Source organism: Nestor notabilis, unplaced genomic scaffold (assembly GCF_000696875.1).
Source record: "Nestor notabilis isolate BGI_N333 unplaced genomic scaffold, ASM69687v1 scaffold12985, whole genome shotgun sequence".
In the NCBI taxonomy this organism is placed as follows: Eukaryota; Metazoa; Chordata; class Aves; order Psittaciformes; family Psittacidae; genus Nestor; species Nestor notabilis.
In genome coordinates, this window is record NW_009928313.1 from 14,199 (window position 1) to 41,470 (window position 27,272).

Below are 27,272 nucleotides of genomic sequence, written 5' to 3' on the forward strand. Positions count from 1 at the left end.
TCAAACTTAAAGAGGGGAAGTTTAGATTAGATATAAGGAAGAAGTTCTTCACAGTGAGGGTGGTGAGGCATCGGAACAAGGTTGCCCAAGGAAGTTGTGAACGCTCCATCCCTGGAAGTGTTCAAGGCCAGGTTGGACAGAACCTTGGGCCACATGGTTTAGTGCGAGGTGTCCCTGCCCATGGGTCCTTTCCAACCCAAACCATTCTATGATTCTATGATTATCAGAAGGTTCTTGATCATGCATGCAGACCCCTGGCATTTTGAGAAAGCCAAGAGGATGCTTGGTTGAATCAACAAGTGCACCACTGGCAAAGATAAAGAAATCATTGTTGCACTCTATCCAGGCCACACCTGGAATACTGTGTTCAGTTTTAGTTCCCACTATACAAAACAACAGATGTGAACAGGCTGAAGAGGGTTGGAGGAAGGCCGCAAAGATGATCAAAGGACTGGGAAGACTGCCATGTGAGGAAAGGCTGAGAGAAGAAGGCTCATAGGAGACCTTATTACCATGTTACAGTATCTAAAGGATGGCTACAAAGAAGATGGAGATTCTCCTTTTACAAAGAGTCCCATGGAAAAGATGAGAGGTAATGGGTACAAATTAATTCTGGGGAGATTCTGGTTGCACACAGGAGGAAAATTTTCCACAGTGAGAACACTCAGCCACTGGAATAATCTCCCCAGGAAAAATCAGTGTTCCCCAACACTGGACACTTTAAAGTTCCAGCTGGACAGGGTGCTGAGCCATCTTGTCTAGGTCATGTTTTGCAAAGAAAGGTTGGACCAACTGGTGCCTGAGGTCCCTTCCAAGCTGAATTCTACGATTCTGTGATTTTTTTTTCCTGACTTCCAGCTCATTAGGATGGACCATTCTTGAGCTTAGAGGAAGTGAATACCAACCAGCTTTCTTGGGCCCCTCTTTTCTCCAGGGTCTTATCCCATCAGACTCTTCCAAGCACTGAAGAGTCCAAAGTCTCCTCTCTTGAAATCCAGGGTTGTAGTCCTGCTTTCTGTCTTGACACCTCCTCTTAAGATCCTAAACCCCACCACCTCATGGTCACTACAGCCAAGGCTGCTTTCAACCTTCACATCTGCAACAAGTCCTTTGTTGAGTATGAGGTCCAGAAGACAGCTTTGCTCAGGAATTTGTCAGTGAAGCTCTCCAGAGTCTTTGATTGCTTGTGCTGTACCCTGTAGTTAAGCTACAACTCAGATGCCATCCTGAACTCACTTCATGGTCAAATACAAACTCCAGATATACTACTTTAAGGTGCTGCTTTAAAAAACACGTTAGCTACTCTGTCAAAGGATACAGCAGGAAAATTGAGCGTATCTACTGCTAGAGTTAATATTTCTTTAGAGATGTACCTACTATTTAGCAAAAATAACCAAATGTTAGCCTACAAACACCACTGAATTCATCAGTCTTATATTACTAATCAGGTAATTCCCCATGGCTTAGACATGGGAGAAGGTAGCGATTAGGAACTCTCTCGACACAAGAAATAAAGAGAAGGGAAAAGGGAAGTAAAGCAGTATCATCAAGAAAGCAGATGAAGAACGTTGGTAAGAGAGGCAAGACGGTATTTATATGTGCTTTTTTCAATCTCAGCTTTTCTCTACTGAATAGCAAATGCCTTTGATAGCACTAAAGTCAGATGTGTTTTGTGTCGCATTATAAACACCAGATCAGTTACTTCTCTTTGGAACTTCTGCTGAAACCAGCAAGCTCTTCCCCATGCCCTAGTTGCTAGATCAGTCCAGGTAGGGGTTTTATATGTCTTCCCCATCTGTCCATAAAAATATAATTTCAAATCAATTAAAAAAAAAAAAAAAAAAAACCACTAAACAGAGTGTCGTGGTTACTGTTACAGTTGAACCCAGGACACAGAAGAAAAAGACAAAAAGACAAAAAGAAAAAAAAAAAACTGGAGAAGTGGGGAACCGAAAAGTTAAATTGAGCTCCTTGTATCTCATACAATGAAACACCTTTATTTGTGGCTTCAGTAACTGGTGGTTTGATTTGAACAACAGCTGGGAATGCCACGGAAGTGGAAGGCCTAACAATAGTTCACCAGAACAGAGACTGTACAGAAGTAGATGAATCACACTCCTCAATTTACTCAGAGGTACAACTGACAGATAAGTTAATAAAAAGTTAATAAAGTTATCATATCAGAAAAAAAAAAACAAAAAACCACTTTTCCTTCCCCTTCCTAACAGGAATAGTAATTTTTTCACAACCGCTCCACAGGCTAGTCATTCACAGTCTAAGGTGGCTCGAGTTGGCATTACAATGATTCTAACTCAAAAAGACAGCTGTCTTGAAATTACATAATAAAAAAAAATAACTTCTCAATTAAACTTAAACTTACTCAACAACCATAACTATTGGGTGTTAATAATCCACTCATGAATCAGTTTAAAAACTGCAGCTAATGAGACTGGTGCTTTATAATTGACATTATAAACTCTTTCAGGAATGTTAACTTTTACTCAAGTCCAGGTGACCGTATAGCAACAGAGAGATACAACTTTGAACTCATTACCTCATAATGTTTATAATCTAAATATAAATAATATAAATATAATAACGACCCTTTCAATCCGTTCCTTAGTGCAATGCTTCTTCTTGAGTCACCTACATTGTCATTCTCCTACAAAGCACTGTAATTAAATGTAACAGCAATTAAAATGCATAGAGTACTGAGTAATATTTCAAGCAAACATTCAACTATCTTAGATTTGTTTTCTATAAAGCTCTATACAGTCTACAGAACATTGGCTTTCATAGGTTATTTCCTTATTGATAAAGATTTAATCCGTGTTCAAAACTGTCAAATAACCGTAAATACATTCTAAATACACAACAGAGATTCTGGAATAATCCAAATATGATGAGGCTAAACTTGTAAATCATTAATAGCAGTTGTCAAGTTTTAAAGCATGCATTTACCTTTGTGCCTTTTTTTTTCCCCTGCTGTTCCATATAATATTAGACTATAACTTTGCGCCATCTTCCAAATCCCCAGCATCTGTCATACTCTTACCTATCTCTCTGGCACAATGCCACTGTGCTGGATTCCACAAATAATAACATTGTTTCTTAAATAACATAAAAGTAAAAATTATGGGTTCATCATGCTTCAGATACAGATGCTTCCATGTAAAACTGAAGCACACCATGTGGGAAAGAACACGTACTTGGAAAACTTTTAAACTAAAGCATAAGGACTTGCAGCACAGCAGCATTTCTCACTAATTTTGATGGTCCAAGTACAAGTACGCATCATAGTTTCACTAAGTTCCTGCTGTTTTTCTACCTGGAATTCTGCCAGATATTTACTTTTCTGTATTAAATGCAACATCTGCAACACACTGTTTCCTACCAAATGCATCTCGGAAAAATAGCAATCATTTGATTTTGTTTATCACAAATAGGCTGTGACAATAAATTAATCCCACCATGCCCATTCTGCTGTATGTTGCCCAAAACGTCAGTTACTTGTGCTCATCTCCTTTCCTGGAATAATGACAATCCTGGAGGAAACTGAAAGCATACGTAAGAACAACCTCTAATTCGAAACAGTAAAAAAGATCTTTTCTTAGCACTGTCTTCAAGTGTGACGACATGAAAAATATTGGTTGTGCAAGCGCACCATCTGCTGGCCGAAAATGAACTTCGGCAAAAATATTCTAAGAGAAAACATTGACCAGCAGCCTTCTCACCAACAGTTTGGTACCAGGGATTTTTCCTTCTTTTCCTCTGAACCACACTGGGCTGTCACATTAACTGGTCAGTCTGTTTACACGCTTCCTCGCTGTCTATTCCTTTCACTAATATTTCTCCTTTGTTGTTTATTTTTAACTAATACCAAATTATAGGTATTGTGGGGTTTTTTATCCCACCTGTTACCTTTTTCTCATCCACCCCTTTGTTCTCCACTCCTTGCAACTTTCAGTGTTTCCTTTGTCTCCTCTTCCTATGCACCTAACACTTGATTTAGGATTACCGAATGCTGCTCTTCTCACTTCTCCTCAGCCTCCCAATCTAATGACAGACCAATTCCATGAGGAGGAAATCTCTGACCACCTCTTTGACCAGTCAACACTTCAAAACTGGATATTACTGCATGCTCTTTTCTTTGGAATTGTTGGTCATGCAACAGTAACCTTAAGAAACTAAAGTCGAAAGAAAACAGCACGAAGTGTGCGTTTGTAAAATGCTACACCAGAAGGCATTATCTGACAACATTAAATAAGAAAAAAGTATCAGAGAAGAAAAATGGCAGCTTCTATTTCTTGTAAAAAACACTGCTTTCCCTGTGCCCCATTTTCGGCCTCCACAAAGCAACACCTATGTCTCTTCACCACAGCACCTCAAGTCAAAATCTTCAGTTATTTCCCATATAATTTTTATACAGCTATTTGGACACACAACAGAATTAGGACTAGCTGCTTTCTCTAACAACAGACAACTGGACATTTATAGCTATCTTTCAATGAGCACATAACCTAGTGCAAAAATTGAACTGCCTTAAGCCATACTGGCTGACCATATTTATCTTTGGACAGAGTTTTCAAGTACTTTACCTTTTGTGAAGAAATATGAAACATTAGCAGAGCCTCAGACCACCTGCCACAGCAAAATTCTGCCTTTTTTTTTTTTTAATGACTGGAGAAGGCAATTACATAGAACATGAAATAACTCAAGAACTCCATGCTAGAATCTTCTGCAGAAAATTTTGCCCTGTATTTTTTTAAGAAAACAAATCTTTTTTTAAATCCTAACATTTCTTCTGTTGGTCTCACTACTTAAATAATCCTTTCAAAACTTAGTTCCCACAGCTGCTTACGTAGCCTAATTGGTATCAACGGATATTCTCTAATTCACTGGATAACAAAATCTGTGTTAAGAATCCCTTCCTGTCTATGGAGATCTTGGCAAATAACCAGCAAAAATAATTTGCTTAGGAAGTTTCCATTCCATCTATTTTAATTCAGAGATCATTTCCAGGAAACTGGTGGCATTCCAAGCACGTAGAAAGAACAGCTAACAGTCTTTCTTAGTGAAAGAGATAAATCAAGTATTTAATATTTTAATTTTAAATTAAAAGTTACTTAAAGTACTACTAAATTTCTACAGAGGTAAACAGATAACAAGCATACTAAAATGTTAATAAATAAATGAGAAGGAATTTCAAAGTTCTGGAGAGTTCAAAGGGAAGAAAGGGAAGAGTATTACGATTGGGAAGTCATACGATCAGTAAGAGTAGCAATATCCTGCTATCTAAGGACAGAACTGCTTGACTCTTTCAGATGTAGAGTTAACTTCAACCTTGCTTGGAGTCTTTAAAGTGAGTAACACAAGGATTTCAAGGGAAAGACAGATTCTCAGTCACAAAGCAAGAATGTATCCTCCAAGTACAGTACCCTTTGAAAAAGGGCTGGAAGAGATAAACTTCATAAAAAGCTAAGCATACTTCATCATAAATGCTCCCATTGATATCTGCTCCATAAATTGGTGCCACAAAAGTCAAGTTCCTCCAGTATTTACGCTCCAGATCTTCATAATCTACGTATCTTGGGGTGCAGTATCTGCAGAGGAAGAGGTAGGCAAAGGTTCAGCATAGTCTTCCAAAAACCATCTTCACAAAGGACTATGCTTCTGATGCTGCAAACTGAATGCTAATAGATTGCTTTATATAAATACTTGATATTATATATATATCATATATATAAACAGAGGAATGAGTAGTTATCCTGAATTCTTACTTTCATGATTCACCACAGCATGTAACCTCATGGCAAATATATATAACCTGACAGCCTCAGTAACTGAAGTCATACACCTACTCTTATAAAGTACTTCCTTTAGCCTCAAACAAATAAACAGCAGATCTACTGACTGTGCTCAGGCTGAGGCCTTCACTTTTGTTTCTCTCCCATAAAAAAGGCACACATGCAAAAGCCACTTAATTGACAAGTATTTTTTATTTACCTGCCTCGCTACCAATTCTACAAACACAGTAATAGGTCCTGCAAAAGCCTTCCTTGGAACAACTCAAGCGTGCCAATTCTGCCCAGCACTGGGCACCATACTTTTAAATGCATAAATACAATTATGCAGATACTTTTAGAAGGTTACTCAAGCCTCTTGTACAAACTTGGGGGAATACAACACAAGCACAGTACCACAGAAAACATCCATTAAATAGCTTTTGCCTTAGGATCCTTTGTCAGGCCTCTGTTCCCCCATATTTAGGTCTTCAGAAAAGAAAATCTGCTCTCCCATTACTGCAACTCTGAGAAGTAAAGTTTCACATTAGCACTGCCAATTTAGTACATACATCTCAATTACTGGGAAAAAAAAAATCCATACATGCAAGAATTAAGTAGACCAGGTACATTTACATCACGAAGCAACACAGAACAGAGACAAGCAAGTTAGCAAAACACATCTTAACTGAAGCAATCTCAGCAATGGAGTTGTTTCAATAACCTCTCATGGTAAGGCTCCAGAAAACAGGTTCTGGCACTGAGTAATATGGATAAATAAACTCAGTATCAAAACAGAAGTAGCTTGATTAGAGGATGCAATTATGCCCATATTTTCCAGAGGTCAAGGTGAAGCACCACTTTGGTTCAGTGATGAATTGCAAATGCAACAAAGTAAATGCATAAAGTAAAAGATGCAATGCATTAGACTAAGCACACACAATCCTTTTAAAGGCAACTATGATTTAATTTAGAAGTTCATGGCCTTTCTCTTTCCAAAAGAATAAGGATATTATCACAATACTGCATAAGAGTCTTCTGCATTAAGGAACAAAATTATTTTTATGGTAAAACAGGGGCTTTCAGCTACTTAATAGTTTAAGAAATATAGACTGCATTAAGAGTGTCATAGGCGGTTGTATGACACATTTTCTCAAGAACAGTGATTAATATTTAGAAAGACATACAGCTAGTAATAGGCAAGAAGCCCTCCCAAATGTTCTTAAATTCACCAATGAAATGAAGTTGTAAACTGATTTCAGCAAAATATATGAAAACTTTCTGGGGAAAAAAAAAACAACAACAACAACAAAAAAAAACAACAACAACAACAAAAAAAAAAAAAAAAAAAAAAAAAAAAAAAAAAAAAAAAAAAAAAAAAAAAAAAAAAAAAAAAAAAAAAAAAAAAAAAAAAAAAAAAAAAAAAAAAAAAAAAAAAAAAAAAAAAAAAAAAAAAAAAAAAAAAAAAAAAAAAAAAAAAAAAAAAAAAAAAAAAAAAAAAAAAAAAAAAAAAACAGAAACACTTCCAAAATATCTTCAGTTATAAACAATATAGAACTTAACTAACATGATGATACATACTAAAACCTGCACAGCATTTTTGCATTATCAAACTATTTTAAGAAATTAGTGTTTCTCACGGGTTAATGAAACAGGAACATTAAACATATATTAACAGGTATCATAGAAAATTACATCTGATACCAGACAGGTTTTATATTATTACAGAACAAATAATTTTAAGAATTATAAAATAGGTTCCCATTCCTACTTACCAGAGGGAAAAAACTGTAAGCATGATAACCTCAACTTTTCATAAAGAATATACAGGCAGAAACACACTAATCCTTTTTAACTGAAAAAAGGAGATCACTTTTGCACTTTTACAAGGCCATGGATATTATGAAACGTTTGCTGAGGAGCCTCTTTAAAAGGTATTCATGTCCTAGTTTTTCCTGATCTTGATAACAGCTTGTCTTCTTACCAATTAAGTTCTTTAACTTACGAGAGAAACTCTGCTTTAAACTAGGGCAGTGTTACCTTCCTTCATCACATTCAAGTATCTTTTCTCTATAGGATCTTTTGATTCACCTTCCAGAAACTACTTCCAGTCAGTTCTGAGAAAACACTGAAGTAGAATTTATTCTTTATGTGGCCAAAAGGAATGGAGAAGAATTTCTTCTCTCCATCTTGCCATAGTCAGAACATAGACATTCACAAGGTGCAGTAGAGTTCTTTTAGACTAACGCAAAAACTTCTGGGTGAGCTAAAAAACATGATGGGGTTTGGGGTTGGTTTTATTTTACAAATTACATGATGATAGGCCAGTCCAATATGTAGGCCAAAAAAAAAGAATTAAACATCAATAGTTGTACTCAAATTCAAACTCTACCTGTATCATGTTCATTATTTTCTACATAATCATTTGTTAGAACAGAAAGAAAAAAAGGTAGACAGAAAGCATCATGTCTCAGGTTTCTCAGATGCTTTCTTATTGTTATGCTTTCAACAACAGAAACATAAACAAGATTCATGTGGTACTTTTAATGTAGGAGACAGAAAAACCTCTACTAAGTGCGGGGGGGGGGGGGGTAGGAAATCACCAACTGCCTAGCACAATCCAAAGAAACCACAATATGGGAATAAATAAATTTTTGCCTTTCAAAGCAAGACCCCCCCCATATACATACTTGGTACTGTTGGCCAATTGCTTGAACTCCTTTACTGTCATTGGCTTTTTCTGAATGTTGTACTGTGTGAAAAGCCCCGACTGGCCAGTGACCATCTGCTGAATTGGAGCAGGAATCACCAAATCTTCAATATCATCATAATGTTTTCTTGGCTTCCACTCTTTCGGTGGGATAACCTTTAAAGTCAGAAATCAAAAACAGGACATTGACAGTTGCAACGCCAGTTCAAAACATTCTGGAAAAATCAAATAAACCAGTCATACACCCAATGCTCAAACGAATGTTTGCGTACCCACTGTTTCACAATAATGAACTGACCATCCAAATGCTCCTAGATAATGCAGAAACCAATTCAAAATAGTCATAGTATTACCTCAGTTCACAACCAGCAACTCGCTGATCTACAGCAATTCAATCATGTGCAACTGTGCAAACATACACATGCATAGTAACAGAGCAAATATTTTATAATCAGAAAGCTTTATAATTCACAAACACTTCATACTCCATGATATAAAATTGTTAACATCATTTAAAAAAAAAAGAAAAAAAAAAAATCATACAAACAACTGAAAGTTCCCTGTCTAAATGTTATTTGGTGCAAACAGTATGAATAACTATTTCTCACTGAAAAATTAAAAAAAAACAATAAAGCTATTTTAGAAAGCTTTCGATTTTAGTGTCTGTTCAACTAACTCCCCACCGTAAAACTTCAGGGTACAACTCCATTACAGTACGTTTGCACTAATTCAGATAAACCAGTTTTTATACTATCATGGTTTAAACCTCATAATTAAAGAATAAAGCTATGTGCAGATTAATCAATTGTAAAGTTAACACTTCCATTCAAAATACCACAGAATTGCCCGATGTCTACAAAAACTCCTCAGCAGAAAGTGTTAGAAATAAAATCATTAGGAATTTTAAAGAAGCCTGTAGTCATACCAGTTCTTTAACAGGCTGTGTAATTTTGAACATTCCTTGCATACATCATCTCAAAATAGAATACTCTTTAGATGTGAAATCACAACATTTTTAAAACACAACATATTTAATACATATTTTTGGGGTTCATTTGGTTTTGAACTTTTACTTGCCCAGAGGCTCTATGGTATGTCCTTTGACCCACTCACATTCATTCTTTTCTGTGGTGCTTAAATCAAATTTTCACAAGCATTGGCTTAGAACCTTTTAGATGAGCATACAACAAAGTAGGATGGCTTTCATAAGCAGACATCTACCACACATGAATTACGTTACTTGAATAATTCACATCTTAGAGGTAGCCTTTACACTAGGCTAGCTAGGCCATTCCTCCAACAAGCATTTCAGAATTCCACACAATATTGACCATTACAGATTTTGCTATTACATCACTCCAAGTAAGAAAAAATTCTGAAAAAATAGCACAAATAGATCCTGAGATCATTTTCTACTTTTGGAAAACAATCATAAATTGTGATTTGCTAATATACTCAAACAATCCATTCACCAAAGAAATCCAATCAAGACCATTCATGGAAGCAGGCACACACATCAAGCTGAAGAAAAGTGATCAGGGAATAACACACATCCATACCTAATGTTTTCATTTTAAACATAAACAGGCATTTTTATCCAGTTTTTACACAAGACGCAATTCCCTCTTTTTCTTTTTTCCTTCTCAGCTTCCATGGGACTTAAGTTGTACGGGGACTACCTAGCAAGTTTTGGTGGTGTTTGCTTTTAGAGAAAACAGACCAAAAAAAATTGAATCACCTCGTGACTCCTACTTATTTCTTTCACACAAAAATTATATGCACACCAACAAAACACAGAATGTTGGTCTGGAAGGAGAGAAGTCATGCAATCAGAAAATAAGCATGGAAATCAAATGTGCACAAAGATTTCCATTTTCATTATTAAGCATGAATTTGTAGGTTTGGCTCAAATATATGAATACTGAAAAGGAAAATTTGCATTATGTCATGTAATTCAAGGTCAGTATGTTTTAAGCAATAAAAATATTTCTGTGAATACAGGTTCAAAACATCCCCTTGCTGCCAACTGGAGCATGTTTATTACCGTTGTAACCACAGCACTGATCAGAGAAATGAATCCTGTGTGGACTTGATGTACTAATTAAAAAAAAAAAAAAAAAAAAAAAAGAATGAAAAAGAAAACCTAACAACCTAACAGAGTTCCTGCCTAAAGTATTTGTTCTCTAATAAAGATTAGGACAAGGACCAGAGGTGTTAAAAATATCATGCCCAAAGTGACACATGGCTAGACAGTTTCAGAGTTGGGAATAATGACAAAGTCTCTAAGTTTTTACCATTGACCTGTCTCACTGAAGCCTCTTCACACTCCCTTTAGTAAAAATAATCTCTTCAAAGTCAGGCAAGTTAAGTTTATTCCACAGAAGCAACCTAGATTGAATTCATCAGCAAAGCTCAAATATAAAAAGGGAAAAACCTAAGGCAAGGATTTCTCATTTATGTATCTGCAGATAGACACGTAGACGGATAGATAATTAGATATGTATCTCAAACATCCCTAGCATATTAACACTGTCTAGTGTTATTTAGCATGAAATACAGATTTAGATAGGGACGTCCTAGTTATAACACTCCATCTCCTTTATTAAGGCTGCACATTAGTATAACAGAGGTTATTTCAGAGTGCTATCAACACAAATTTCTGTTCAATCCTCTTTCACATACTGGTAATCTCCTGTTCTGCGTTTGACTCTGAATGGCACTGGCTACTACTTCTATGTAGTTACTTCTACCCCTACTCTTCCGAAAAATGTTTTCTTGCAGTTGCTAACATTTTCAGAATCAGGTTCCAAAGCTATTTTACTACTTGCTAATGCAACTGCAAATTAATTTAACTAGTTCACTCTATATAAATGCAGTTTGAGTCTCCAAAGCATTTCTCATCCAAATAAAGAGCAACTAATCTACCAGTGTTTGTTGGTTTTCATTTGTTCTATTGCCTCCAAGTCCCTGTTTTCTTTTTTAAGTGTAAGGATCCTCTGTAATAGTAAGACTAAAATACACTGTCAATTCCTAAAGCTCATTCCATACTTTCAAAAGTGAAGTATTTTAGCAAATTTGTTCCAGGGATGCCACAGCATGTCTTCTACTCTGGAAATAAACGGTGTAATATTGTTTCTCTAGTACCTTAATCATTTATTCTAGGCATATTATTAGGAAGTTTGGGGTTTTTTTTTTAAACTCTGTATTCACAACACACACACGCACCCGCAGTGTGCAAGCCCTACAGACATTTACATACAAATATTCTTCCACACAGGTTAAAAGGTCTTCTCCCCTACACACTTTCACATTTAACCTAAAGCGTTGGATATACCTACTCTGCTTATGATCTCTGTTTAAAGCTTAAATTACCATTTTTGCATATGCACATAGCTCATCTGGTAGTCTTTATTCTCTCAGCATTCATATTCAAGTCCATACATCCCAGACCTAATATAAATTAGATCCTTTGTCAGTTCATTTTATAGTAATATATTTTTGTTATTTTAAATCCAATGTCCAAAACTCAGAAAATGTCCCTTAAATTTTTGCAGTATGAATTATTGACTTGATAAGAACTTTTTAAAAAAACACTTCATTTTTTATATATAATTTTTGAGATATATCAAAAAACAGTAAAAATCAGAATATAAAAAATCTCTAGACTACTTAGTAGTATGTAGCAACTGATTGACATGCTGAAAATAACCAAAGATGCTTTAACTGCTATTTAGTATCAAGCAGACAGGGAAATCAGACCTACACGTTACAGTTAGAAGGACGCTTCCTGAATCATACAACAACATGAGTAATGTGATTAATCAGTTTTAAAAGGTTTTGCTATCCTTTCTTTCAGACATTATTCCAGCTGTTCAGCAGATACCCCACATGCATATAAACACAGATACATACAAATATTTTTCTGTGCTCCTGGGACTACCTCATTTTAACAACCTGCACATAGAGAAGACCTTCACAAACGGTTTTGAAATGTGATTGATGGCATGGGAATTAAATCCTAGGTGTATGGCCAAAAAATGGAGACATACACATTTTCAATCATGTAAGCACAAGGACACTGACTTCAAACAAGCCAAATTACACTATGCAAAATATCACAAATTCCTGACTACAGGGACAAATTCCATCCTTGTCAGGTATGTCCAGCTTTAGTGACTTCAACAGAGATGGTATAAAACTACAAGTGCTATTAGAGTAGTGTCACTTTCTGTAAATCAAATCTTGGAATTATTTTTAAAACTCTGCTCATTTCCAGTTTCTCTTAATTGCATATATGTGTACAATTTGAGGGAACAGTAGATTTTTGCCAATTTCTTTTTCTGAAGGGGAAAAAAAAAAACCAAAACAAAAACCAAACTTGTATAGTCCAGATAAAACTACAAAATAAATAGCTACAGTTTGATAACAGCAACAACACTGGAAGGTTCATTCTTAAGGAAGCAGCTCATGATCTCATGAGCAAAGAAAGTGGTTTCAATTTGTATTTAATTAAACCTAAAAAAAAAAAAAATTTGCTTGAAAATTAACAATATAGGTTACTCAGTTATAATTAGAGATATGTGTCTAAAACATACTATCCACTTCTCATACTAATCCTGAATGCTGTCATATCTCTTTGATTGCCATTTAAGTTAATATAATGGACTCCCCACTCATTTTCTACATCTTGCAGCATTATACCATAGTGAAGAAGAAAAGACCAGAGCCTAACCTCTGTTCTTCTGTTGCCATGATCACTGTTCTTCAGTGTTAAAGAAAATTAAACTAAACAGTATATGCCTGCATCCATTCCACAGCCAACATCTGCATTATACGCTAAAATACTGTAACACCTGGTAGATATCACAGTTGCATCTAGCATTTAAAAAAGTCAGCTTCACATATTCATGTGCCTACCTTACAAGAGTAACTACTACTTTGGCCCACTATCATGTTTCCTTGAAGTGTTTCAACTTCAAAACAAAGTTTACAGGAAACAAAGTTTGCATTTTTACTCATAAGTTTTCTGCTTTTAAAATGACAGCATTAGTATATTTTATTCCTATTATGTCATTTCTGCCCTTAAGTAACAAGTGCATATTCAAATCATACCCATTTCCTATATGCGAGAATTAATCTCATGCTTGGTTACTGCAGAAAATTATGTCTAACCGGAATCTTCACAAAGATATCTCCTTAAAGATTTAATGGGGGGAAGGGGGAGTAGAGAACACTAGGAGTAAGGACATGAAGGTAACAGCAATAGTACAGAAATTTTAAATTATACAATGAAGGTAAAACTGTTTCACATAAATTTTTTTCATATTTTTTTCCTAATGATACTATGTCCATTGCTCTTTTCAGGACATTTTTAATGGCTCTGCCCTTTTCTCCTACACTGGCTACACATGGAAGTTTAATTGCTGGATAGCAGGAAAGGAACCAGAACCAAGATAAGAGACCAAAACAGAATGACAACAGAAGCCATATTCATATCTCAAATAAATCTGAATAATATTTCCAAGTAAAACAAATTCACTATCTTTTTACACTTCTGGCTGAAACAGCCTCAGAAGAGCATTTAGCACCATGAACCAGTAAGTCACTGACCAGCATTCCCAGAAAAGAAGAGAATAAGCACAAAAATCCTTGATGGAGAGTAACTGAAGCTCTTACTTATTATGAATGTCTCAGAAATAAGAACAGAAGTTTGCATGTACTTTTTAAGGATTACAATATCATACTTGATGATACACCGCCTCAGAATGGCCAGAGATAAATAGATAGACAGTTTTTAAAGGCAAATGTACTTTTTTTTTTTTTTAACTAAGAAGATTCTAGTTTTAAATACTATTGAATGAAAAGATTAGTTGTGGTCTACAATAGACATGGCCATAATAAAAAGCGTATCACAAATATTCTTCTTTATAAACAAAACTAGTTCATTTTTTGGTTTGGTTTTTTTTCATCTTACACACTAACCCTGGTTCATATAACAGCTTCCTCATACAGCCAGAGAAAGCAAAGAGTACGATTTATCTATACCTGTCCCTGTTTTATACACAATATGCCAAAGAAGCAAGCACATTACGTATGAACAAACAAACTGAAATAGAAGATGATCAGTACCACCTTCGCAGCTGGTCATAAGGCACTTTCTAGTTTTTTTGCTAGATCCCCGTGAAACAGGATTAGAAACTATGAACAGCTGAAACAAAGCTATTCTTATAAACAATATGAAACCAAGAATTGTTTTTTCTTTTTAAATTGAATACATGTACATAATCCACAGAATGATACATAGCTAGAATCTCCTGCTCGCATATATGTTAATGGTGTAAGTCTGTTGAGCAGAAGTCACTACGATGAATTTGCCATTAAGTTTACTGTTCAAGATGAGAGGACTTGCTATAGTTCATCCCCACACAAATAAATAGGTTCCATAACATAACTGAATATGGGAAAAACTCAGCTCAGGCTTCCCACTGTTGTCTATTTATCACATTTCTAGTCCTGATTGCAAAGGCAATGCAAGGATACTTAGTACCCCTCCAATTCTCATTAACAAAAATATAAAACTATCATCATCAAAAAGAAAACTATTTCCATTCAGACAGTGCCTCGCTATCTTCATGCATACACCCATTAGCAGTAGTTGGATTATTTGCTCCAGTAAAGTTACACACAACCCTAAAAGACCAAGTTCAACATCTGGTAGATCTAGATTTTCCAATTTATACTACAAACTCCCTATTTTGTTCCGATTTGCCAAAAATTAGTTTAAATCTGCCTTTAAGAAGAAATCCTCTTGTGCTGTTGTAAACATGGAAACAGTTGATTTTTAGAGAGAAAACAGTCTACGTCTTCTTCATTAGTTCGCATGAAACATCAAAGATACCAAAAAGCTCTTTCTTAAAACAGTAACAATTCAGCATCAATTATTTGAAAATCATTTGGGGAAAAAAAAAGCTAAATACTCAAAAGATCAGTTTTGCAATCAGCAAAATACAAATACTAGAAAAAGCAAATATTAGGAACCATTTTCCATCTACATTAGAGAAGTTTACCTTTGCAACTCCAGCCCTATGAGCACCTTGTGATTCCATGTACACTAAGTATTTGTTGAACTCCCTGAATTCATCCATCGAAGGCCTAAAAGTCATGATTTTGCAGCTTGGGTTTGGAGGACTATCAGAGATGACAGCAGACATTGTGGTTCCTTTCAATCCAGCTTTTAAGAGAAAAAAAAAAAAAGGCAAAAAAAACACAAAATAAACACACTGAAAAGAATAATTAGTAAAACAAATTCTGAGATTTGACATACACGTTTCAAACAGGAAAAAAGCTCTCAAAATCTTCTGCCCATGCTACCATAAAAGGCACAAATGTATTCTTTTTCTCCTTACTCCTTCAAGAATATCTGGCCCTTACCCAGCACAAACATTATCATGACAGTCCAGTCCATACCTCCATTTTTATGGCATGTTTCTTCTAGTTAACCTTTAATATCACAGTAGCATCTTTCTATGTTGATCCATCTGCAAGTTGCTGCATTTTTCTCTCTAAAGATTTCCATTACACAGACACAATCTAAAGTAACAAAGCTACACATTTGATAAAACATTCCTATTTAGTGTATGGCGAAAACTGATTACTCACTTTCCTGTCACACTACAAACATATAGAAAGAGCACCTCCACTTCCTAACTCTAGTATCAGCAGTTTAACAACTGGACTATTATTAGCCCTCATTCTCTGAAATCTCTTTTACAGAAAAAAAGCATGCAAGTGATACGCATAAAGACGGTCAGCGTTCTCTCTGATTTCCATTTCTACATTGCGGACAGATAAAAACAAAGTCATATTTCTGTTTCATACCAAGATGCAGTACTCACAAAAGGACTGATCTTTAAGCAACTGAGAGAGATATTTCAGCTTCAACAGGTCTTGCAATTTCCAACTATACATCACCACATGCCATCTTACAAAAAAACTCATCTAGAATACAAATAACTCAACTGTGACTAACTTTTTGGTGGTTTTGCCTTCCTGAGCATGTAATTTTACTTATTCCTCATTTTCTGTATCTGCAAAATGCACGCAACCATGGATTTATGCCATACACTCTTACCGTAAGTTTTGCTCATGTCAGTGTATTAGCCACTAATTTCATTAGCTTTATGTCCCTCCTAGCTTGGTATGAATCACTGCATAAGAAAACTGTATACGGAAGATGCCTTTATGTTTCACCCTCCAACAGGTATTCCAACATTTAGTCTGCATTTTGTGTCCTGATTTTATTTCTTTTTGCCACCCCACTTCACCCTGCACACCACACTCTAGTTCGTACTTCATTAGACTTCTTTCTACACTCCCACCTTCAGTAACATCCTATTCCCCACTCTACACTACTTTCCACCCCTGTCTGAAATTAAATTAACCAGACTGCTACACCTCTTCCATTCTGACAATCAGTACCGCTTTAATTTGGGAGTATTTTTGCATTTAAATTAACAAGCCCACATGGGCAAACACATCTCAACATGAAAAAGTGGAATTACTTCCCTCAGCGGTAAACACTTGGCTCATATATAACGCACCCTTCATTTGTTCCCATCCATTAGAGTTCCACATAAAATCTTGCTCCTATGACCAGTCCCAGGAAAATGAAATTTAGATTTATGACCAAAGATGAAGCTATGCTTTCCTTCACTGTGAAGTACAATAGGCAGTGTCTACTATTTATAATGCTTTACTGACAGTAAAGTGACACTAGAAATATAATCAAACAGGGTATTTGATTTCTCTGTACAAAAAACAGCTTTTAGACTTTCACTTTTATATGTATTAAGTAAGTATACAAATCAGTGAAATACACACACATATGTACAGATACCTCCCACCTCTAAAAAACCCAAACTCTCTGCTATTTCTCCACTGGGAAAAAATTTAATAGTCCTTCATTATTCATCATTTTACAGCTTTCAATCCATTCCATTGACTGTATACAAGATACCCAGCAGTGAGAAGTTATTTCATCATAGCATACAGATTAACATCCTTCCCTCAACTCTTCCAGTATTACCCAACATTGTCAGTGCAGTTTTGTGGGGTGGCTTTGTGGGGAGGGAGAAAGGGCAGAGAGGAGGAGTGTAATTTATTCTTTGACTGGTCTGGTGTTTGTGAGGGTTTTTTTTTTAAAGCAAATTACTTCAGCATCCACTTACGAATTTGTCTTTTACACCACTAATATTCTTTCCTTTAGTGGATAGATGAACTTCTCAGAAGTGTGTTTTATCCACTTACATTCCCGGTACTAAGTTCAGCGTCCCCAAACCAAGTTAAGCATTCCTAAAACACTAACAGATTGGGGGGGGGGGGGGGGCGCAGAGCAGGGGGACATGCTGCAACAAACAATAGTTGGCATTGGTTCAGCTAACTAATAACTGAACTGCTGTCTCACTACCTCAACACCTCCCAGACATGCAATTTTATCCAAGACAACCACAGCAACTATATCTACTTAATTCAATGTGGTATTTGTAAACAATACAAAAATGGGAGGATCGGTTGATACACCAGAGGGTTGTGCTGACACCCAGAGGGGCCTTGCCAGGCTGGAGAAATGGGCCAACAGGAACCTCATGAAGCTCAACATGAGGAACTGCAAAGTGCTACACCTCGGGAGGAGCAACCTCAGGTATAAAGGGTACATGCTGAGGTCTGGCAGGCTGCAAAGCAGATTTGCAGAAAAGGCCTTTAGTGGTTTTGGGAAACACAGCCAGCATCAAAGGTGCCTAAAGGTGTCCTCAGCTGGATTCGTAGGAATGCTGCCAGCCAGTCAAGCGGGCCAGCAAGATATTGAAGGGACGGAAGCATCTCCCTGAAAGAGCTAGGAGGGTTCAGACCAGGGGAGACGAGGCTTGGGGGAACCATATCAATGTATATAAATATCTGCAGGAAAGTGCAAGGGGGAGGGACCCAGGCTTTTATCAGCAGTGCTGTGACAGGACCAGAGGCAATGGGCACAGGCTGAAACACAGGAGGTTCTTCCTGAACATAAGGAAACAGTTTTTCACTGTGAGCATGGTCAAACACTGGAAGAGGCAGCTGAGACAGGTTGTGGAATCTCCAACCTTACAGATACTCAAAGCCCAACTGGACACAGTGCTGACCAACCTGCTCTAGCTGACCCTTCTTGAGCAGTGATGTTGGCTACATTTTCTCAAGAAGTCTCCTCCAGCCTCAGTGAGCCTGTGATTCTGTGATCTTATCCTTGTGTAGCTAGCTACAAAGAGCCAGGCTCTTCCCAATGGCGGCCAGAGAGAGTGTAACTGGCAACAGGCACAAACCAAATACATTAAATTCTGTTTAAGCATAATAAAAGAATTAGCACAAGGGTGACTGAATACTGGAACAGGTTGCCCAGAGAGGTTATCGAGTGTCCATCCTTGGAGATACTCAAAAGCCAGTTCAACACTGCCTGAGCCATATATTCCAGCAGAGCCTGTTTTGTGTTAGGAAACTGGACTAACTCCCAGAGGTCCCTTCCAGCCATCCCAGTTCTCTAAGTCTGAGCTCTAAGTTAAACACCTATTTACTGCTCGAAGTTAAACACTGCAGCTAAACAACCTTTTTAATCCTAGTTTTGTTTATGGGCACAAAACATATGCAAGCACAGTGTCTGTATGTGTTCCTACAAACCTGAGGCTCTGTCTTACTTAAGTTTTGGAATTAAACTGCCTTAGGTGAAGGAGTGTAAGTCTCAAAGATAACTGATTTCCTACACTCCTTATGAAAATGTGTAAACAGACAAGCAAAAGCCATATCCAAGTGGTTCAGCTATGAGAAAAGCTAGGATGATTTCAGCTAGTACCTGATTTCAAGCACCAGACACAAATTATCACACAAACAAGCATAATAAAAATTTCTCTCAACCAAGACATCTCACCAAAACACATCAGTTTTAATACCTGAGCTGCTTTAAAAACATCCATGTACCAAATGAACTAAATATACCCTAGCACTTAGCCACAATGAAGAAATTAGTTAATTTAAGGATTGTTAATCAAACTAATAAACAGCAATTGTCAATCTAACTTCCACAATTACACATGCCAGCATGTTTGCCTGCTGCTTGATTCCTAAAATCCTGTTTGCAAAACATATGAAAGTAAAGATACTAACTAGGCTATTTTTTTTACTTCTCTGGAACTAAAATAAGGTTCAAGCATATAACTGAACTGTATTGTGATGAATCCAAATCTGTATCACAGGCAGAATTAAAAACTTTTAACTAATTATGAAGACATGTATAGCATCAGAAAGGAAGAATTTTTGCCCAGCTTAACTGAAGTGTAAAAAATACAAAATTTTTTTAACACGGCATCTTTTTTCCTACCTGCTTCCATACATCTTAGGGTCCTGTTCCCTACCTAATGACCACAGAGACCAGCCAGCAATGTTATTTTTTTTGGTGGAAATACACTGTAAGACCCATGCTCCTGCATTACCCTTCTTCCTCAGTAAGAGACTTCTTTCCATTCACTTACTGGGTAAGCAGCTCTTTGATAAGCACGATGTTTGTAAGAACACTCCTTAAGCAGATTCTGCTATGTAACCTCCATAGTTAAGGAGGTAGAAAGATCATAAAGGCTGTGCAGTACTTGCTACACTAGAAGTCCACAGACTTCTCATTAGACAATGCTATTTACTTTTTCTTAGTGATTTAACACCTGTATAGTTGTGACCTATCAGCAGAGACTTCTTAATTTCGTTTCACAATTTTATTATTGCAGTAATGTTCATTACAAATGTTAATCTAAAACAGCAAGCACCAAGACTGAGTTACATGGTTTAAACCTACCACAGAAACAAACCTATGCTGCAAACTAACCATATACGTCTGCTTTCCAATTCACTTCTATTAACTTCTAACACACTTATGTAATTCTCTCAAGGACACTGTGGAATTCAAGAGTTCTACATCCTTTCTCCCACCAAATTCCTACTTTTGCTCTTTCTCTTATATGAAAAGATCAATTAATACTCTACCAAATCATTAAAGCAAACACAAAATACAGTCCAGTGTTAAGTTAAGAAGCTTCCAGAGGTTCTTTTGCAGACAAGAACATAATTACTAAGATACCATTCTAAAGTGAAATCCACGCAATCATACTATTACTGTCTTAACTACTCCACATAGATGTATAACTGTGTGCAGATGTATAACTACCTCTTTTGTGATATTAGAGAGCTGTACATGCTGAGAAATAAAACTTCTAGAGTTTTTATTTAGTACTACACAATGAAAACATGCAAGACTAGTAAATACATTAATAAATACAAAAAGTTACAGAAACAAGGGCAGTTATGTTCATATAGGCTGGACATTATAAAATAGAAAGACCAGTAACATATATATAATTACTTTTTACAGTTATTTTAAATCCCTAATATCAACATTGTAATCAGCCTTTTTCTGTCCCCCTTGCAAGACAGTATCACACATAAACAGGACTGACCATAACTATCTAGAAAAGCAGATGGTAATGTGAACAAATGAGAAGACATACTCCACTAAAATTAGCATGCACTAGTACCTCGTGTAATACTGAAAGAAGCTTTTTAGCTAATCAGGGGAAAGCTTTAGTCAAATAAGGTGCAGCTATGAGCCTAATCCAATAAACTGCAAAGCCTGCCCCTAAATCTTGAATTTCTTGGTGATCAAGTAACGTGCCTACATCTTGAAACATGTCTGATTAGAAGCGCAAAATTTAGATAAAATGCAAGCACGTAACTTGTCCAAACTTGCCAGGTAAAAAGCCAGCAGTTGGGCTAAAGAATCTGATCAGCCTTTTGAAAAGTTTACAGCCATCGTCAGGCCTTGTCAAAAGACCTTCAAATCATCAGCCAAGTAATGGTACATTTGTCTTAATACAACAGAAGTCATATAAGGTCAGCAAAATCTAATCAACCACATCTATGTCAGTATGTGGCCCAAAAAACCTAATGAACCTAACTCAAAATGTACAGCACGAGGAAAGCTCATACACTTAACTCACAGCAAGACGAAATCTCATTAATGCTACCGCTATCTACATGATCCAAGATGAAAACTCATTTCACCAGTTACAATGACAGGCAAGTGCTTTTTAAACAAATGCTTTAATATTTAAACTGCATAGCTTGTACAAACATAACAAACTTTACTCTTTAATGTATACATCAATGACCATTACAAAAAGCTGATAAAAGACTGTAAGACTCGGGGACTGCCAAAGAAAAGGGGGGGGGGGGTGTGAACACAACAGAAAAAGAGGAAGAAAGAAAAGAATAACTTTCTGCATGCTTTGACATTGCTAACTAAAGCTGGACATAGGAAAGTTAATTACCTACATCTACATAACAGAAGTTTACCCTATTACATGCTTGAACACACTTTATTCTGTGTGATTAGTTGGCAAATGCAGGATCTACAAGATCATATCTTCTATATCCTAGGAAAAGGACCTCTATACTCCACCGCAGCCAAGTGAATCTTAACTATCCAACTTAGTACCAGGCAGCTATGATTTCCAGCCTCAAAGAAAAGTGTCAAAACAGTGGACTGCTTTCTGTAACATCTACACCTTACCATGTTGTTAAAGCTATCAGGATGCTAAATACAATTTGTTGGAGGAAGAATTATCTGTTAAACACCATTTCTCCATGCAGAATCCTCCATACCATCACAAGAACAAAAAAATACTATTCCCAAAATTGAAAAACATCTTCCAAGTTTCATTTATTTGATACCTACCATAGAAATCCGAAGTATTTATTTAGTCAAATTACAAGCAAGAGACTGATTTATGTAACTAGAAAGTACTTTATTAAAACAGAATGAAACACACCAGAAAAACAGCACGTTAATCTGCAGTTGGTTAAAACTTACAAACACCTGCAGTCTTCATTACATTAAACCAATTCTCAGTATTACAGCATAGTCTCTCCACCTTAATACTAAACTGTCGGACCTCCTCTGAAGGCCATTCACTTCTTTTTGCTTCCAGTGTAAAATGAAATAACCAGTACTTTTAGTTTCACCCCTCATCAGCAGGGAACCAAAACTTCCTGGCTTTAAATCACACAAGACTTGACACAATTGTTCTTCCAAAGATGCTTTTGGGAAGCATCTCATTTGCCAAATGGTGCCCACTTTGACCCCTGTACTGAAAGCACTGCCGAAGAAGAAAGGAGAAAAAAAAAAAACAAACCACAGCCTGCTTGTCCTGCGAATTTCAGCTAGGATAGAGTTAGTTTTTTTTTTCTTAGTAGCTGGTACAGATCTGTGTTTTGGATTTACATTTAGGACTTTCATATATTTATATTTATGTGTTGATAACAAAGATGTTTTAGCTGTTGCTTGACAGTGCTTACTCTAAATCAAGGACTTTTCAGTTTCCCATGCTCTGCCTGTGACCAGGTGCACAAGAAGCTGCAAGTAACAGGGACAGGACATCCGACCTTCACTAGCCAAGGGAATATTCCGCACTGTAGAACATCCTGCTCAGTACTAGGGGGACCTGGCTGGGAGCCACCAACTGCTGCTCAGGGATGGGATGCATATCAGTCAGCAGGCTGGTGAGCAATTGCATTCTGCATCACTTCTGTTTCTTGAGTTTTATTCCTCCTCCCTTGCTCTCCATTTTTCCTATTATTATTGTTACTACTGTATTTTCCTGTATTTCAATTATTGAACTGTTCTTATCTCAACCTGCGGATGTTAACTTTTTCCAATTATCCTCCCCATGCCACAGAGTGGGGGAGAGGCAGAGGGGAGGAAGTGGCTGCATGGTACTCAGTTGCCAGCTGGGGTTAAACCATGACACTGCTACTTCTGCTTTGCTATACACAAAGTGCTGAGCTAACATGGAAAAGTGCTAAATACCTATAAAAAAATAGCAATGTTCACAACCTTTTCACAACAACCCAAATTAAACAAATTACATAAAGCAAGTTCTATTAAATGAGAGAAAGAAGGAAGAGGAGAAGAAAAAAACAAATCTCAGAAGGTCACCATTTCTCACAGGTAAGTTAGTTGAAAAACACACTTTCCCCTTTTCCTTTGCTTGAAAATTTTCAGCCACACTAACTATGGGACAATAAACAATTGAGGAAGAATTAATTCATCCTGAAAAAAATTGTTCAAATAACTAACAATAAGAAACTAAACTTCAGAGAAAGGCATGCACAAAAAGCCACAGCATTTCCTTGAGGCTGATCTGAAAGAAAATATAAAATTATGTATTTTGAAGAAGTTTTCAGATACACGTTTTCAATTCAAAAAAACAAGACAAAGCAATCACATTATGAAGTACTAGCCACCATTTTTCTAGGAATCACTCAATAAAAGACTTTATTGACAAAACTTGAGGAAAACTTTATTTCGCCTAACCCTTATTTGCAGAGTGCGGTTGGGGCGGGGGGGGGGGGAAGTAAGACGTTTGTACAATCAGCTTTTAAAGATATGGAAAAGAAGCAAACTGCAGATAAACAGATCTTAATCTGTAATAGTCTAAACAGCAATTTAATTTACAACATAAATAAAAACTCTTTAAGCTCATCTTATCATTATCACAGATACGGGTAGACTCACTTCTGCATTTTCCTACATAATTTTTAAAAACTTTTTAGCATAATCTGTAAGTAGGTACTATCCAACTCTATATTGTTTAGCAAAGCAAATTCAAAGATGTAAAATACTGCAATAGTTCAGAGTCAATCACTAGCTACAGGAATTTATTTCAGGTAATTGGAATCATAAAAGCATAGTTTGCATGTCCAACTATTCCTGAGCATGCAACTAGTTAATTCTTAAAGTAATTTGGTTTTGCACACTTATGTTTGAATTGCTCCTTTACTAACAGTAAGTGTGCACGCAAATTATGCCTACCTAGTTTGTGTATTTGGCTTAGAAAAAGATTCTATTCCCAGGAATTCCAAATCTGTTATATAGGTTATTGATCATATTAACTTCTGTAAAAGTCTGTAAACTTACAGAAGCTTACAGACTTCTACACATTTCCCCCATGTTAATTATAGTTTTAAATCAAAATTGCCCTCTTTTTTTCAAAACCATTTATGATTATAAACAATTTTTGAAGCTCCAAAGCATAAGTTCATTTACCAATTCAGCAACTTAAAAATTCTGTTTTAAGCAAAGAAATAAACTGTGAAAATGAAATAAGGCCTGACCAAGCACAGTACTTTTTGTGATACGGCATCTATTACGAATAGCAATAGTTATCTAGGTCTTCTTGGAGACAAGCAACCTGCTAATAACTAGCATTTTAATTTTATTAGACAAAACCAAGCAGAATATCATAGGTCTACTAAGCTAAATCACAACAGTCTCAATCGAGTGATTCCACATTTTAGAGGCAGAAATGTCACAAATGAACTGGCAGGTATTTTATCTGTGAAACTACTCTACAATATCTGCAACAGTCAATGAATTATTCTATCACGTCTGAGAATCAGAAAGTGAAACTGGCACTGAATTTTTTTCACTATCCAGTATTCACAAGAAAATGTGTTTTGAATTTTAACTCTTGCAATTCCTACACGTTAAGAAGCTTGACATTTTTTCAAATCTGTTGTTTACGTATACTGTCATCAGTTTTTAGGGTATGCTGTCCTAAATATACTGTCCCAAATATACATCTAACATTCATGGGACAGTAAACAAAATTCAGGATAAAAATGAGTGCTTGCATAACGCACGGACTATTCATGTTAACAACTTACCCACTATGCACAATTACAGAGTTTTCAATATGTGAAATAAAGTTGGAGCAAAATGCAATCCTACAGCAGAATGGATAATGATATACAATGTCACCTAAAAAAAACTGAAGTACATCCTAACTCTTCACACACCAAAACTACGGTACGATTTATACCCACTCTGGACTTCTGATCAGCAAATTATTACAAACACCTTCATTATGTGATTTGATTACACAACAATTACTATCTTCCAAGTACAAAATAATGCATTTCTTCAAAATATCTTACAAGTCAGTTTATGATTCTAAACGAAAATCAAGAAATGAACGTATCACTTGTTCATTCTGAGATATGAAATAGTGAGCTATCAAATTACTACGGAGATTTCTTAATAGAGAAGTATTAACATCTTAGCATGCCAGAACACCATCTTTTGAACCATTCATGTGATGACGTAAAGAACTTGAAAATATCCTGTATTATCAGAATTAAACAGTCTCTTTGAAGCTGTGTATACTAAAAATGTATTTCGAAGTGTATTCGGGTTTTCTTTTCTTTGAGGATAGTAGGATAGAAACAGTGCCTTCATGACACAAATCTGACGAAAACTGACACCAACATATATGCCATTCACATTCTGTTCAACATCATGCTGATGAAACATATCCCAGCAAAAGACACCTACAGAAAAAATTTAAAATCTGCACTACTGAACAGACCAGTTGAGAGCTGTTTAAACTGAGGAAGTCTTAAACCTACTCAATCCAATAATTTTCAATAGGTATGACATCATCTTTTTTATTATTATTACTACTGTGCTCGTTCATAGTATTAGGAAGATTCAAATAAATAGCACTTGACAACATAATTTTCTGATTTTAACGCATTACTGTAGCAATTGTGTATTTAGATTTGGTGCAGAACTGTTTGCCTGATTTGTTTAGAAATCAGACCAAGAGATGCAAAATTCTGTACTCATCAAAAATACAGAACTAAGAATTACAGGACTAGACTACTTCATCATATTTACCATTTAAAAAATAAAAAGAAGGGAGCTATTTAATCATATTCACCTCTCTGAATGAAACATACTGTTTCCTGGGTCAGTCCCTAAAAAGAAAACTGCTCTAATACATATGCATATCTGCACATAGCTAGAAGAAAATCATCAGTTGCCAGCAATCAATAAAACTACTCCAAACCGAAGCTGATAACAAGATAAGCATGACAAGCAGTAGTTCAGTGTACCCTCATTTCAATTACTGAAAAAGAAATCATGTCTGTATTTTATGTTGTCTAGTGTTTGGAAGGTACTTCTGTGAAATAATACCACCAACTACTTATGACAGTTCGAGGAAAAATAAGGGTAAAGCTCAAGATAAATTTTATACCGCAGTCATTTCCAGACAAAACAAACCAAAACCAACCAAAACAACAACAAAAAAAATAACCGCCAAAAAAAAAAAGGCAAACACTGTGCGGTAACAAAAAATAGCCTGCACCAGGATTCCAGGTAGTTCCTTTCTTGTGGAAAAGTGTTTCAGTTTAAAAACTTCTGGCTTAGTAGCAACCAGGTGGCTTCCATTGCTGCTGTTGCTACTATCTCAGAAAAGATTGCAAATTATAAAGCTACAGTTTAATAATATAGCAAATAAAAGATAAGCTTTATATAATTAGTATAAGCTAGTACAGATCCTCAAAAAACACACCGACACCTAACACAACCCAGGAAAAAAAAAAAAAAAAGAGATATTTTGTATATACTTCTCATTTCAGATTGCCAGTCAAAATCAACTGCAGGAGAAGGCTCATGAATAGAAGATTGCTATAACACGGCAAAAAGCCCTTATCCTGAAACTATCTGTGAAGGTGTGGAGCACTGTAACCACAGACAGACAAGTATGGTACTGGCGCTTGCGAAGTATGTTACTCAGAAGACAGCTTTAAAGTCTTTTTCAAACACGTTACACCGTTAACTTGCAGGAACACCTTAACGACATGCAGAT

The 27,272-nt window shown here is 36.1% G+C and overlaps 1 protein-coding gene across 1 annotated transcript in view; it reads right to left on the reverse strand.

Annotated features, from left to right (window-relative positions):
• The window catches only part of LOC104405687 (lysine-specific demethylase 4C-like), a gene marked incomplete at its 3' end in the record, with an annotated part of 24,739 nt that extends 9,020 nt beyond the window's left edge, over positions 1-15,719 (reverse strand). The window contains exons 1-3 of the mRNA XM_010014457.1: positions 15,561-15,719; positions 8,474-8,649; positions 5,489-5,603 (exon numbers count right to left, since the gene is read on the reverse strand). Coding sequence (XP_010012759.1) covers positions 5,489-5,603; positions 8,474-8,649; positions 15,561-15,704 — 435 coding nt within the window. The remainder of the gene's footprint in view (positions 1-5,488; positions 5,604-8,473; positions 8,650-15,560) is intronic.
• Positions 15,720-27,272: the final 11,553 nt, after the last annotated feature.